We start from the raw sequence: 15,461 nt of genomic DNA, 5'->3' as shown, positions 1-15,461 counted from the left end.
GCTGATCTAAGGTATTTCAGGAATCACCATGTTATGCTTGAATGGCACTCTTTGGACTGAAAGTCTGATGCTGATAACCATGATCCAGTATGGGATGGAAATTGGCCTTCCTGCTGAGTGGAGGGGTTCTCAAAGAGCATGGTGTGAGGTTAGCAGTTTCTGCTTTCGTTTTGGGGATGAGGCAGTATGCCATCCATGCTTGACCTCCCATCCCTGCCCTCCTAGGTCTGGGAGGAGGCATATTCTGAGCTCCCATTTAGCATGTACCCCCAGGACAGCCCTGAGGAACGGACAGGCAAGTCTGTTATTTGAGCTCCTTCCAATGCATGCTAAATAGATTATTAAAATGTAAAAGGATGGTATTTGCCAGACTGCCATTTGGATGAATGTGGAGTTAAAGCCATCTGTTGTGTGTGTCTGATATAGTCTGGGCTGGGATAGCTTCCTCCCCCTAGGCCTTATGAAATGGCAGGGATGGTGAGTTTCCATTAGGTGAAGACTTGCCCCTACAACACTCCTCCCCCCACACCTGAGCATCTGGAACAGAAACAAATAACTCAAGGAGAAAAGCTTGCTTTAAGTCCTGTGTGAGGTGATCGCCAGCAGGGTCCTTCCCCAGATGGAGTGCAGAAGTCTCCTCGCTATTCTTTGTGGAGGCACCACACCAAAGTCTGGCCCACGCCTGTCATGCTGACCACGCGGTAACCATACCTCTCCAGCTTGTTCAGGACTATCCGTGGTGCATCATCCACGTAGTACTCCCAGCTGCAAGCAGGCAAAAGGAGAAATATGAGGTGGAGAAGGAAGAGAAAAGAATTTCCTTGTGGCACTGAGTCTGCATTGCTAATAAACTGGTATAAAACACTGCAGTGACCGCAGCTGGCATACTGCCTGTGTCTTGCAACATCTTGGTTAACCAGATGGGGAAAGACAAAACCCACAGCTTCTAAACCAAGGAAAAAGCCTGCCCGGAATGGAATTCAGCTTTAAATTGAAGTGTGGTTTGGGGATCAGCTGTACAAAGCTATGATGGTTGATGGTTAACTGGGCTGAAACTGCAGCGGTGGGAGTTTGCAAGTATGCATAGCTCAGAATCCATGGAAAAATAGGGTAGTCTCTGCAAAGCAGGAAAAAATGTAGGACAGCAGCTTCAAACAGTGTTGTAACAGCACACACCAGCTAGGGCTTTTTCTTCACTATGAGAGTTGCTGTTCCCACGTTCCTGCAAGTAGCAGACCGAACTAACAACTTGCTGGGCACAATACCTCCTTCTTACCAGCCCCTGTTTGCTGTTGCTGGCAGCTGGGCCTCTGTTTACACGGCTGGGCTGTTCTGGAAGCTTTTTACAGACTGATTCAGGTGTTTCAAAGGAATGGGAGGCCAATATTCTATGTATGTCAAAGCATGTCTGTGAGTCAGGGGCTTTTGAGAGCCTGTGCTTGAAATTTGGGGGTTGGGAGACTAATATGCTGCCTTTAGCAAGGCGTTAGGCATTTGGAAAAATAGAAGTGCTCTGTGCTCAACACAGCTGCCAAATAAGGTGGAGCACAAGATCCTCTACCCTGGCAATTCACAGTGGTTTTATGCCTGTGGATGTCTGAGAACCGATACTTGGGATCTTTGCCTTGCTTTTGCTCCTTTACAGTTTCTGCCAGCCCTGTGCGCTTGGAACAGGAACTACCCTTGCCTCCACCTGGTCCTTCAGGCTCAGCAGAAGACCTGAGGGCTGTGAGAATGCTCTCACCATCAAGGAAATTAGGTGGTGGTTGTGGAGAGGAAGAACAGCACAATACAGACACACAACGTGCTGAATGAGCTTGGGAAGCAGCAGAGCCAAAACGGCAAATGTATCCTTCAGCACTAGCTTCGGCAGCCTTTCCGTTCCTCTAACACAGCCATTTGGGCTGCAGTATTTATTCAAGCAGATGGGATGAGCTTCATAATTGTTCATTTCTTAGATGACTCACTGTGCCAGATAAGCTGATAATGATGGGCTATGGGATCTTTGGTGATCTTGCTTGGGCATCGTAACAAAGCCTGTCCTGACTTTCATACCAGTAACAATAAAAAAGACCAAAAAGCATTTGCAAAGTTTCTAAGGTTGCAAAACGTTAATAGTGGTAAATACTTTTTAAAGCCTAAAATGACACTAAGATGTGAAAGTTTTTTTCAGTTTCTCAAGACAGACTATACTTTGCTGTAATTATAGATGTGGTGTAAAGATAATATGTATTATTATAAGTGTCTTTGAACTTGATGCTTTCTCTAAGAGGCTTGCTACATACCCTTCGGATTCACATGTTCAAGTTGGTAAATATTATTGCCATTATGCAGATGGAGCTGAGGCAGGGATTGTTTGCTATTTGTAGGAGCCTAAAAAACTGACTGGCTGAGCTAAAAGCAGAAGACAAGCTGAGTTGCCTAGGGCCTTAAACACAACTCTGAGTTGAATGAAACAAAAGATCACACACAACGTGTATCGAGCACACCACCCTCTCCGTCTGAATCAGGATGGAGTGGCTGGGAACATTTGTAAAGCCTTTCCTTCCAGCTGAGAGCCAGCAGGGAACAGAGGAGATGGGAGAGGACTTCTGCACTTGCACATTGTAAGTACATGACCCTAGCTGCCTTGCCTCCCAGATGTGCCAAAACTAGACGAGTGAGTGGTGCGTGGGGATGGGATTGAGCTGGAGCAGGAGTATCCTCCAAACGTGGGGATTTCTAGCCTGTTTTGGAATGACTTTTAAATAGAAAGTAGTGATGGAGCGATCTCCTGGTGATACGCACAGCAGTCCTTTTAGCTTCCTTGGGGATGGGTTTTGACTGTGCCCCTGGGAAACAGGTACGTTAGGGCTCTAGTGGCTGCCTTGGACCTCAGCTCCCACAATCTGACAAGCAGGCGTCAGCTTTCATTTCAGGCCCAGCAGTACTGATTAAGAACCCTTATAATTACAGGAGGCACTTATAATTACAGGAGGACATTGCCGACTGATCATCCACACATGCACGTCCACCTGGGCATGCAGGTTGCCCAAGAAGCCCCTGTTCTGCAGCAGCCAAAGGTCAGCTTTTGGTTTCTTGACCCCACACGGGCTTGGGCAGAGCCTGGCTCTTCCCTGACCCAGATTCTTGTGGGGTTTTGCCCCTGCACATCAGATAAGGGACTGACAATGTGTGCTGGAAGCTGATGCAGCTTAACAATGTGCCATTTGCAGGAGCTGGTGCAGAACTGCATAACAGGATCCGTGCTCCCCTTTATTAGAGACAATTAAGCACTACATCTGTGTATTACAGTGCTCCAGCTGGTCTGTGCTGCTTAGAGCTTTTCTTTCAGGCTCCCTCTGAGCTCCTTAGGTCATGTTTAAGGTTTTGGGACTCAGTGCTACGGAAAGGGCAGGATTTGTGGCATCCTACCGCCAGGCTTACTGCTAGTGCAGCCCTGCAGCCAGGCAGAGGGAGAATCCTGCTTGGCTGCGGTGCTTTCCTTCCTTCCTGGCCGTTTATTGTTTTTTTGGCAGAAGGGTGGATGGGGCTCACCCTGCTGGCATGTCGCTGCGCCTCTCGGGGTGTCAGCAGCCACATTCCTGCCGGGTTGTTTTCTCCACCCCCTGTTGCTCAAGCGCACGCGGGGAAGATGTGCTGCAGGGAAGCAGTGGGGTGACCCTGGGTGTGACACAAGCTGTGACAAGAAGCAGGTGGGGCAAGAAAGAGCCCAAAATACCTACCGGGCCACAGACCGAGGCTGCAGCAGAGGAGATGCAATAAAAAATTCCCCAAAAGAAGCAAAGTCTGGCACTCCTGTTCCTTCCAACTCTGCATCTCCTCCCTGGCTTTTGGGGCAGGCAGTGTGGGGCGCATTTTGCCTTTCTTTGCTGTTCCCTTACTCAAATCTTAGAGTCACCTCCATCTCAGGAACGCTTTGTCCTCCTTGAAGCCTCTTCTGTTTTTCCCCTCGGGTCTCCTTTCTCCTATTGCATAACTCCCTGCCAGCTTCTGGGCTCGGCTTCACAGGCAACAGCATGAAGCTGACACTGCTGCCAATCTCCTCGCCACCCACAGGGTTGGGAATAGCAGCACGGAGACGGCTCAGCCCTGCAAACCCACCCCAGAGCTGCAAGCGATGGAAAGGAGTGATTGGAGAGGTCAGGATCAGCCCTCCTGCAGAGGCAGGTGGCCCGAGTTTGCATTTGAGAGGGTTTCTCTTCACCAGACAGCCTTTGATTTTTATTTTATTCTTTTTTCCTTCTCTTTAATCTTTTAGGTTTTTGGTGCTGCAGCAGTGGAGGAGCTGGACCTCGATGCTTGCCAGCCTGGTGCTGAAGAGGTGGGTCTTCCCAGCCCCGCCGGCGGCAGTCTGAGAACATTCTGGGACCAAGAAGCCCCTTCTGCTTCACGCCTGGTTTTCCTCCTACTCCTCCTCTGTGCTGTGGCGCGAGTGGGCAAGCTTGAGCAGAAATCTGACTGTTCCCCTCTGTTTTAATTTGCATTTGGGAGGGGGGTTGTTTTGCTTAGTCTTGGAGAAAAACAAGAAGTTGAGATACCAAATGGGGGGGGGGAGGGAAGTGGGCCAAGATGTAAGAAACGGGATGGCAGTATTTCCAAGTTGCACCCTGCTGAAAGCTGTTGTCAAACTTGGTGTGGGCAGAGAGAGACGTGGGGATGCAGGGAAGTGTCAGATATGTATGGCTTAGGAACGCACAGGCTGGGGACATGGAGCAGCTCTAACCCTGGGGCTCAGCTGCCCAAGGAAAGGCATCTGGAGCTGTCACGAGGGGCTGGCTCAGGTGCTCAATAACGGGGAGAAAACTCAAGCTAGGGTGGGGAGTGGGCAGGACAGGCTGTGGATGAGCATCTGGGGTCATTTGGCACCAAAACAGGCCAGCGCAAGGCTGTGCAGGAGTGAGGATGGACTCGATTTGCTCCTGAGCATCTTGGGGCTGGAAATGGTAACAAGACAGAGGAGATCTGTCTTTGAGAGCTAGGGATGGGATAAAGGCAGATAGTTATGCAGAAAGATTAAAGTGCTCACTGTGCCTGTTTTATTTCAGCCAGGACATGTGTCAGGTAGCAACGAGAAGCATCCCAAGCATGTAAGGATGGGGAGAAGGAGCTAAAATGGGGTCACAGTGAGGAGAAAAAAAAAAAAAAGAATCACCTCCTGATGTATCAGGAAGCGTTTCCTTGGGTGAGCACTAAGAGGCAGGGCCAAGGACACGTGTGTGCCCCTCCAGCATCCAATTAGTGCTGGGATTAAAAGTGGGTGTGCAACTGGAAGGTGCTGTGGTGAATACGAGGAGCGATGCCCTTGGGTAAATCTGGAGAGGAGAGAACCTGAAACATCACGGAAATGCACTTACAAGTGGTTCCCCAGCATGTTCCTCTTGGTGGCCCCCAGGTAGCGCATCAGGCTGGGATCCGAATGCTCGTCTCCCACCATGGTGGGGCCAACCTCCTGCAGGGAAAGGCAGCAGAGCCGGTGAGCGATGTGCAGCCGCGTGGTCAACCCTCCCCGCTCCTCGGGACAGTGAGTGGTACCAGGAAGGGAATTGTGTCCTCAGGAAAACGAGGTTTCCAATGCCACCCTTAAAAGCACTGATGTGGGTTCCTTTGCCTGCAGGAGCAGAGGCAAGGTGTCTCAGCTCAGGACAGAGCCACCCACGTGTCCCAGGAGGGGACCTTAGTGGCTTTGCTCCTGGAGAGCCACCTGCTGGCTGAGCTCACGGTGCCTCTGCTCCCTGGGATCCAGCTCTGGGAAGTCTGTAGGGCGGCAGTGGGGTGGGACTCGTGGCCTCATCACACAAAACCAGCAAATCTGTTTTGAAATGAGTCCCCAGGCCAGTTAGAGGCTCTCTGCCTGTCCTGGCAGAGGGTGGCTTTGGAACTGCTCTGCTAGCAAGGAAGGGTGAGAAGATGGGGACAAGGAGGTGCTGTGGGGTGGTTCGGGCAGAGAAGCACCCATGGGATGAGGCAGGGCAGTCACGCTCTGTTGGAGCAGCGGGCTGCAGCCATGAGTCATCGCTCCATCAAAGCCACCAGGTGGCTTTCACACATGTCACATGAAGGGGACAGGGACGTTGTCACTCAGTGCTCCAGAGGTGTTATTTTGTGAGATACTCCTGGTCTGGACAATTTCCAGAACCAAGTAACAGGCTGTAGTGGAGAAGTATAACTCCAGCGTGACCTCCAGAATAACTGCCTGCCTCTGGACCGTCCCCGCACTGATGGGGAGCACCCAGCCAGCCCACAACACCAAAGCCAGAAAAAACAAAGACCACAGCCTTCAACAACAACAAAAAAACTTAGGGTTTTTAATTGATTCTAATAGGTGGAGCTAGTACTCCTGTTAACTCTCTTTTTTAACACAACACACAAAAGTTTGCAAGTGAAAACTTTCGGAAGAATGTCCCCACCTGCTGGCACTGCCATCATCAACCTACATTAATCAGCGGTAATTTGTAACGTGCAGGGGGCTGCTGAACCCTGAGTAGCACCCAAAGCAAGTTAAGCATCACCCAGCTCCTTTCTGACCCCTCTCCATCACCCCTTGGAGGAAGCTCAGCCCTGGCACAGGACAGGGGCTGTAGGCAATGAAACAGCCAGGCACCCTGACAGCAGCAACAGTAGGGAATTGGTATTTGGTGTGGAAAGCTCAGGTGGATGTGGTCTGAGGAGGCTGAAGAGCAGAGAGGGTAAAACCCTGGCAGCACCCATCTACAAACCAGCAAACAGCACATTAACTGTGAGCCTCTGTCAGACCCCAATTACAGAGTGCTCACACAGCACTGCTAACCAAACATCCCCGTGCACTGTGCAAACATGCAGGTACGCTCAGCTGCACGGAGAGATGGAGGAGACACAAACCAAGGAGGAGGAAGAGCCTCTGGTCCCTGTGCATCTGATCCTGGCTGCCTTCATCCCATGGGAGGTGTGCCACAGGGGAACGAGCAACCTGTCCCTGTCACCACCCCAGCTGCTGCCAGCAAAAGACAGCAACATCCATCCCCGCCCTGCTCTGCCAGCACAGACCCTTTCCAGCCATGGCTGGATGCCAGGTTTCAGGCTGTGAATGTTTGCTTTGCGCTGCTAAAGAGCAGAGTTTCCAAAGTCTGCAGGGCAAAGTGCATTAACCTGTAGGTATTTCAGTCCACCCTGCTGCGTACGTTTCCCTGAAACGCTACAAAACGCGTGCGTGGTGTGACACCAAATATTGTTGCAGAGATGTTTTGGTGCAACAAAAACTCCTCGGACAGACTGCATCTCTCACCAGACTCCTGCCAGCTTGTTGGTTTGCTCCTTTCCCCATCGCACCCTTCCCGTTGCAAAACCGCAACATCGCACTTTGGCCTTCAGACAGTGTTTGATATCGTTCCCCTTGGGAAAACAAAAAATGAACCCTCTAGACATCTGCCTGCTCCTGCGGGCCTGGCAGGACGTGCTGGCTGCCAGTGGGGCAGCAATCACTAGGAAGCAAGGTTTCCTCTGTGCCTTTTTAGGGGAACAACGGGTCTCAGCTGCAGTCCCTGCAGTGGCTTTGGGTGCTGTGCAGCCACCCTGGTGCCAGTAACGCCCTGCCCTTTTTCCACCGTGGCCCTGCCAGTAACGCCCTGCCAGTTTTCCACCGTGGCACAGCCAGCGGGGCTTTTTGGGGAAGAGAAAAAACCTACGGTGAGCACACGTGGATTACTTTCTTTGACTTTTCACAGGCTCCTGCAACAAGTTTCCCAAGCGATCTTGCTCACTGTTTGAGGGGAGCAGAGCAGCAGGAGGGGCACCTGGGTGCTCTCCTGCTCCCCACCTCCCCCAGGCAAAGGCTCAGGACGAAGGGAGGAGAGCAAGGGTGGCTGCCCACAGCCCTGTTCACCCAACAGCAACCCCAGCACCTTGGAGTAAGCCCCCCAGTAGCAGGTGCAGGGCGATGCTGTGGGCAGCAGTGCCGTGCTCGCGAGGATCCCCCCATTTCCATCTCCCCCCCATTTCCACCACCCCCATCTCCATCACCCCTATATCCATCACCCCATCTCCATCTCCTCCGTCTCCATCACCCCCATTTCCATCACCCCATCTCCATCTCCCCCATCTCCATCGCCCCCCTCTCTGTCTCCCCTCTCCCCAGGCGCTCCCCTCGAGCCCCGCAGCCCCCGGGGGTGCTGGGCAGCGGCAGGGCGGACTCACCATGCGGATCTGCGTGCTGACCAGCAGGTACGGCATGCTCCCGACCCCACCGCTGCCGTCGCCACCCCCGGGGGCTGTGGCCGGGGGCGGCCGCTCCCGTCCCGCCCTGCCGCCGCCGCCCCCGCTCCGCCCGCGGGGAAGGACGCGGCCGCCGCGCAGATCCCTCCCCGAAGGGGAGCCCCCCGGGGGGCTCCCGAGGTGGCCCGGGTGGTTCAAGAAACCGCAAGGGTTCCGCAACGGTCCTGGGTTTGCTCTCCGTCCGTCCCCCCCCCCTCCAAAAAAAAAAAAAAGGACGAGGAGGTAGAAGGAGATGGGTGATGGAGAGGAAGGTAATGGGTAGGGAGATTAAGGACAGGGAGGTGGTGGATGGGGAGATAATGGATGGGGAGATGAAGGAGAGGAGGTGAAGGACAGGACGTGATGGATGGGGAGGTGATGGATGGGGAGATGAAGGAGAGGAGGTGCAATACAGGAGGTGATGGCTCTAGGGGTGATCAAGCAGGAGATGATGGACGAGGAGATGAAGGACCTGGAGATGAAGGATGAGAGATGATAGCCCAGGAGGCAGTGGATCAGGAGACACTGGACCCAGACAGTGAACAGGGAGGTGATGGACAGGGAGATGAAGGACAGGAGATGATGAATCTGGGGGTGATGGAGCAAGAGTCAATGGACAGGGAGATGATAGCCCTGGAGGCTGTGGACCAGTAGACATTGGATACTGAGGCAATGGACTGGGAGGTGATGGACAGGGGGATAATGGATAAGAAGATGATGGACAGGGAGATGGAGGACAGGAATTGAAAGACAGGAGGTGATGGCTCAAGAGGTGCTGGAGCAGGAGACAATGGACAGGGAGATGAAGGACGGGGAGACAAAGGACCAGGAACCAGGCAGGAGTGAGCCCAGGACCCTGCAGCTTTTATCTGGAAATGTGATGGTTTAAATGCCTTCAAAATTTCAGGGGCAGCTCATATCTCAAGTCCAGAGCATCAGTGCTTCCTATGTGGGAGCTGATGGAGGAATTCCTTCCTCAACACCTGCTCTAGCTACAAGTAAAACAATGAACATTTCCGCAAATAACAAATATTTCTATACCCTCAAAACTTGCACAGAAATCTTTCCATGCACCTCATCAGCAACTATAATCAGCTCCTACTTTTCTTACTGATCTTCAGAAATAAGGCTTCAGGAGAAGGCAGAAGGATGTTCCCATGTGGCCGAGCTCAGGCTGTGGCACATCGTGTCCTTCCTGCCTGACCTGGGGCCAGTTTATCTGCGCTGCCACGGGTTACTGATTAACTCCGGCAGGGATCGAGAGAGAAAAATACACATTTCTGCTCACTAGTCTAAAGGGAATACTCAGAGACAATTTTTGCTGTTCCTATCATGCCTGTTGGTTTGGGCATGACAAAAACAAAGAAACAACAAAACAAACTAATGGACGTTGATGTTGTCATATTCCTAAAGTGTGCCCCAAATATCCTGATGTATTCGTTTTGAGCTGTATGTCGATACCTCACCCCATAGGTTAAACCCCTGCTCCTTCAGATCACCTGCATGCCCAGAACGGTCTTCCCAAATTCCCTAGTGTCAGAACAGGCCAAATGTTTGTTCCTAACACTTATTTTCTGGTGTAAACATGTGTTTGGCTTCTAACATGAGAAGCTGAGGCATAATTTTGCCACCATTACCCAGTGAATGAAAAGGAAGTGCTTTCTCCTGCTAACTTCAACTCGGTTGTGTTTGCTTCCCACAGGAGCACCCAAATCTACCACCCGGTGACCCAGACCAGGTGGTCTCTGCTGTGAGTGTGTTCCCATCCCACTGGCCATGGGAAGAAGCCCAGAGGTGAAATCCAGACCCTTGCATCTCTCTGCAAATTAAAGAGAAAAAAAAAGAAGGAAAAAAAATCATCCAGGGCTCTTGCAGAGTGGCGTGCTGCCAGGCGCTTGCTCTCGCTGCCTGCTTTGGCTCTTACAAGGTTCTTTCTTGGGGGGAAGCAGGGAATAAAAGAGAGGAAAAAGAAAAACAGAGCCTGCACACAATATTTTGGTATTGAATTTCCTGTCGAGATACCGAAATCTGGGAGGCAGCCCAAGCACTCTGCATGGCAGTGGCGTGAGAGCAAGCCATAAAATGCGGTGCAGTACAGCCCAGCGGTACCATCCATCATCAGAAAGCAATTATCGCCCCTTGGCGCTGGCTCCGACCTGTCTACTTAAAGTCGTGGTTGGACATGGGCAGCAATAATTTGTGGAAAAGAAAGCAAAAGGTCACTTGGCTCTGCCATAGATCATCGCACTGTTACAACAGTAGCACATGAAGAGCTCTGCTTTTCCCCATCTGACATCAGTGGCTTTTTCTGGTAACACTCCCTTCTTTTTGCAGCTCCCAAGACTGAAAGAGGGGAGCTTTAGTTAAGGCATTAGGAAGAAATCCTTCACTCAGAGGGTGGTGAGGCACTGGCACAGGCTGCCCAGAGGAGCTGTGGCTGCCCCATCCCTGGAGGTGTTCAAGGCCAGGCTGGGTGGGGCTTTGGGCAACCTGGTCTGGTGGGAGGTGTCCCTGCCCATGGCAGGGGGTTGGAACCAGCTGGTCTTGAAGGTCCCTTCCAGCCCAAACCACTCTACAATTCTATAAAATATAACCAGCCCACAGATTCACTGCATTTACTGTGGGATAGAGAAATTAAAACGCAAAAGCCTGGAGCTCATGATTTTGCCATTAATTTTATCATTAATATCTTCCTTGCCTTAGGCAGAGTCCATCTCCAACTAAAATACTGCGATCTCAACCAAAAGCCAGTGGTTCTTTACACCCTCTGTATCATGGCAAGTCCTATGAATGGTTTGCTCTCTAAAATAACCATTTCAGACTCCTGGAAGCTGTCCAGCCTTCAGCCAGCAAAGAGTGAGGTTTTGAGAGATGTCACACTGCAGAGTGCTCCCAGAGCCCTCCACCAGCCTTCAGGCCACAATTCCAGACCCAGAGCTGATGGTCCAAGTCACCTGCGAGCCCCTCTGCTCCAGGGATGAGGAGCACTCATTACATCAAAAGATTTGCTATTCCAGGAACACCACGCTTAATGAAAACTTGAGGCGTATGAAAATAATTCCACTGCCTTTTAGTAATGAAGAATTGCTTCCTAATTACCAAGCAAGTTGTTCATCCACAGCACTGGGTCCTTGCAACCTGTTGGCTTTGATCCTGCTCCAAGTGATAATGCTGTGTGTTTTTATGAGGAGCTGGTGATTCTCACTCCACATTTTGATGTCATGTGGGAGAAATAGACTTCCTCCCCCAGAGAGATAAGGATAAAATGCCTCTGAAAGTCATCTGTGCTTCTTGCTAAGCTCTGGTTTGTGTGTCAGATGCGAGGCCATTTGTCACTGGTCACAGCGTCAGCATCCTGTCTGGCACGTCTGCTGGAGATCTGTTAGCAAACAGACCCAAAGTGTCTCTGTAAAACCAAATTACAAGGTTATTTTAGGAAAAGTAAAGCATTTAGAAAATAAAAAGAACTTAAATCAGTCTACATGCATGTTCATTTCCCTAGAGCCCCACTGTATTCCAGTAACCTACATGATGGGTCTGGTAGTGTCAGCAGCTTCACTGATGATTTAGGATTTATGCCCTCCCTCTGGCCCCAGCAAAAGGATTTGTGGGGAAATGGGAAAGGACATTATTACTGCTTTACCTTCAGCAGCAATCTCTTTGTTTCAGAAGGGTTTCATGACAATGACAAAAACACCAGCGCAATTTTGGGGTTGTTTGCAGGACTGGCACGTTTCAGGGCAAAAAGGTAATGACTGGGAAGGCAGGCTGTAGGATATTATGTGAGCAGCTGAGCCTGTTACGGTGATAAACCCAAAGGAGCTTATGAAAACCAAAAGAAAAAGAAAGAAAATGAAATCCAGTGGGGATATCAGGTCTTTACAACACTCCACCTGACCAGCCCAATTTTTTTTTCTGCTGAATCATGAGGGGTTAAAGGGAAAGAGTAACGGGGCTCAAGCAGGAGCTATTATTTCCGGAAATTATTTCTTTCACAAAACCTTGTTTTTACTACTTTCATTAAAGTGCGACACGAGACGAACAGGAACAGCAGGCTGCAGCACGGTGTTACTCTGATAACATCTTTAATATCCGCAGGACCATGAATTTGTGCTGCCCTGGGTTATACGTAATAACCGCACGAAGAAATTCAGCCTTCCATCTCCGTGCCCGCTGGAAGGTGCTCCTGTAGTCATTGCCCGAAATATCTGTATCAGTGAGAAAGGGATGGGGCAGGTCCCTGGCACAAGGGTTTCGTTGGGTGCTGGTGGCACCACGGTTGTTGGCGAGGCTGTGCTGTGGCTGTAGGGTTTGTGGTGGTGTTGCTGTGATTGTGGTGGTGTAGGGATTGTGGTGGTGTAGTTGTAGGAACTGGGGCAGTGTGGTGCAGCTATAGGTTTAGGTGTAGGTTTAGGTTTAGGTTTAGGTGTAGGTGCAAGTGTAGGTTTAGGTTTAGGTGTAGGTTTAGGTGTAGGCGCAGCTATAGGTGCAGGTGTCGGTTTAGGTGTAGGTTTAGGTTTAGGTGTAGGTGCAGCTATAGGTTTAGGTGTAGGTTTAGGTATAGGTGTAGGTTTAGGTTTAGGTGTACAGATACACGTGCAGGTTTAGGTATAGGTACAAGTGTACGTACAGGTGTATGGGGTAGGTGTAGGTATCAACACAGGTGTTGGTGTAGGTACAGGTGTTGCTGTAGGTGCACGTACAGGTGCAGGTACAAGTGTAGGTACAGGTATTGCTACAGGTACATGTGCACATACACACATGTACACATAGACACTCACACACACCCTCGCACAGGCCCAGCCCCCGCCGGGCCCCTCCCTCCGGCCGAGGCGCGGGGCTCTGACGCCTCCTGACGCCACAGCGCGGCCCGGCCCCGTTCCCCCCGGTCCCCCCGGGTCCTCCCGGCCCGGCCCGCCCCGTCCCCCTGCAGCCATGGCGCGGCCCGGGCCCGGCCGCCCGTCGCTGGGGCTGGGACTGGCGCTGGGCGCCGCGGGGCTGGGGCTGGGGCTGGGCCTCGGCCTCGGCCTCGGCCTGCTCCGGCGGCGCCGCACGGGAGACGGCCGGGATCCGGAGCGGGATCCGAATCGGGATCGGGATCAGGACCGGGATCGGGATCAGGACCGGGATCGGGCTCGGCCCGGCGGGCTCGGCCCGGGCTGCGCGGAGGCCGTGGGGCGGCGGAGCCAGGGTAGGGACCGGCGCGGGGAGCGCGGGGTTAACGCACGTGGGGGCAGGTTTTTTCTTCTTTTTTCTTTAATTCCTTTTTGTTTGTTTTGTTTTGTTTTGTTTTGTTTTTCTCCCAAGCTTGGGCAAAGCTGCAGGGGTAGAAAACGAGGCTGCGTCTGTTTGTGGCATCGCTCGGGTTTTAAAAGGAGCAGGGCTTGGCAGGAGGGGACTGGCCACGGACAGGTGCTCCCGTAGCTCTGCAGCCAACAAAAAAAAAGACCAAAAAACAAGAAAAAAGGAAAAAAAAAGAGTGCTCTCACCTGAATGCCTCGGCTGGGTTACCTAAAGACCTGTCACTGCTTCTGTGTTGGGGGGGGGGGGACGGACGGACTTGTAAACAGTCCTGTGAGGAGGTAATGAATTAAAATTCACAAATGTTCATTTGTTTGTATGGGCTGGGTGATCTCACTGTATCTGCCAGAAGACTTAAAAGATCAGGCAAACTGGTAAATGTTGTAGGTTGGCCCATGCCGATGACGTGTGTTGATGATAGCTGCAATTTGAAGCCCGTTGTCTGCTCTTTGGGTTTCTGTTTCGTTTTCCTGAATAAGAATAGAGTTGTGGCTTGGGTGTTGGGTTTTTTTGGTTAGTTGGTTTGGTTTGGCTTGTATCGTTGTTCGTTTTTATTTGTTATTTAAGATATTTAACATAATTTTTATTTAACATTTGTTTAACACTGGGGACAGAATAGTCTGTCCACAGTTAGCTGTACTGCCCTTGTTCATTGCCACGTGTTACCTTGTAGGCTGGTTGTTCTCCTGGCTGGTGGCCTCCAGAGCTGATTGCAATTCAAAAGAAAAGTAGACTAGTTTTCACATGTAATGTTGATACAGAAGTATGCAGAACAGAAATTGAATTAATTTGCAGTCAGGACTTCTTAAAAACAGCAATTTGCTTTTCTGCAGTGGTCCTAGTGATGTTCAGCATAGATTTTGCTCTTTTTCTAGATTTTTCACAAAGGGATATCTAGGGAAGTGTAGTTAAAAGAGCTTTATTCACCTGGATTAGTGTTGCACAACTGTTAGGTGTGGCTATGTGCTGGTGTCAGAGAGGGGAGTGGTAAACCAGTGGAAGAACCCAAAACCCTAGGCCAGGTCAGGAGGCAGTACTCAAGATTAACTCTTATATCCTCCATTTTCTGAAAACAAAGCTGAACTGAGATTTCCTACGAGAAATCCCTTTCCATTTGCATCTAATGAACTTTTTCTCATTTTTTTTAAGCCCTGTCCAAAATGCCAGTTCCTGTAGAGGCAGGAGATGGTGTTGTGTACACACCTCTGCTGACACAGGACGAACAGGTGGATGTTCTCGACCGCCTGGACTTCATGTTGAGAAACATTGCAGAGCTAAGGAAAGAAGTGGAGGAGCTACGAAACAGCCTGCAGCACTTAGCTGGAGAAATCGTTGGTGAAGTCAGGTGAGTATCGACCCTTCTCCTTCCTCATCTTTTCCTATCGTTGTGCTTTTGTACTCCATAGCACAGGAAAACAGCCATGATTAATTAAGCGTATGTTAAGTGCAGAATGAAAAAGTGGAAAAAAAGTCTCCTTAGTTTCCACTGGCGTCTTGGCCTCCAGTGAGATTAATATAAAAATATGTAAAAATGTATATTTAGCCAAGTTTGCATTTTTTTTCTTCTGGAATAGTAAGTATTGACACTTGCTTAGGACATATTCTAGACTAGGAAGGTTATTTGTTTTGTAAATCTTTGTCTCTTGTTACTGCTGTTTTGTCATTAAGTGCTGCCAACTGTAGGTGACATATGATACATAATAAAAGGTCTTAGGTTCTGCAAGGGGCTTCAGGATTCCTCTGCCTTTGTTCACTGAGGAAATCAGAGGAAGGCATGTGATATGATTATCCTTTTGCATATGTATTGCTGTGGTCAGACTTGCTTCAAGAGTAGAATACCATGGTACTGATGGTAGCAAGATGTTTGTGTAAGCAAGAGCAAGTCACCTTGTGAATTTTTTGGGGTATAGAGCACATTGGATAGAATCTGC

General features: G+C 50.5%; 2 protein-coding genes and 1 long non-coding RNA gene across 3 annotated transcripts in view; 2 read left to right on the top strand and 1 right to left on the bottom strand.

Annotated features, from left to right (window-relative positions):
* Positions 1 to 59: 59 nt before the first annotated feature.
* GCHFR (GTP cyclohydrolase I feedback regulator) lies at positions 60 to 8,208 on the bottom strand (the record flags this gene model as incomplete). The annotated part of the gene is made up of 3 exons (XM_084287988.1): positions 60 to 765; positions 5,358 to 5,452; positions 8,173 to 8,208. 3 exons carry the CDS (start codon positions 8,206 to 8,208, stop codon positions 642 to 644), a joined length of 255 nt encoding a protein of 84 aa, XP_084144114.1. The 3' UTR covers positions 60 to 641.
* On the top strand, positions 2,326 to 4,147 carry LOC311210585. The gene is made up of 3 exons (XR_014618532.1): positions 2,326 to 2,606; positions 2,975 to 3,062; positions 4,060 to 4,147. It is a non-coding gene; the product is annotated as an uncharacterized lncRNA (long non-coding RNA).
* A 4,911-nt stretch (positions 8,209 to 13,119) lies between the features above and the next one.
* The window catches only part of RMDN3 (regulator of microtubule dynamics 3), a 41,384-nt gene continuing 39,042 nt past the window's right edge, over positions 13,120 to 15,461 (top strand). The window contains exons 1-2 of the mRNA XM_084287350.1: positions 13,120 to 13,420; positions 14,680 to 14,875. Coding sequence (XP_084143476.1) covers positions 13,165 to 13,420; positions 14,680 to 14,875 — 452 coding nt within the window. The 5' untranslated portion in view covers positions 13,120 to 13,164. The remainder of the gene's footprint in view (positions 13,421 to 14,679; positions 14,876 to 15,461) is intronic.

This window comes from Netta rufina (genome assembly GCF_964035555.1).
Source record: "Netta rufina genome assembly, chromosome: 5".
Lineage (NCBI taxonomy): Eukaryota > Metazoa > Chordata > Aves > Anseriformes > Anatidae > Netta > Netta rufina.
Note: the sequence above shows the minus strand (reverse complement) of the source record. Positions and strands in the feature narration are given on the sequence as shown.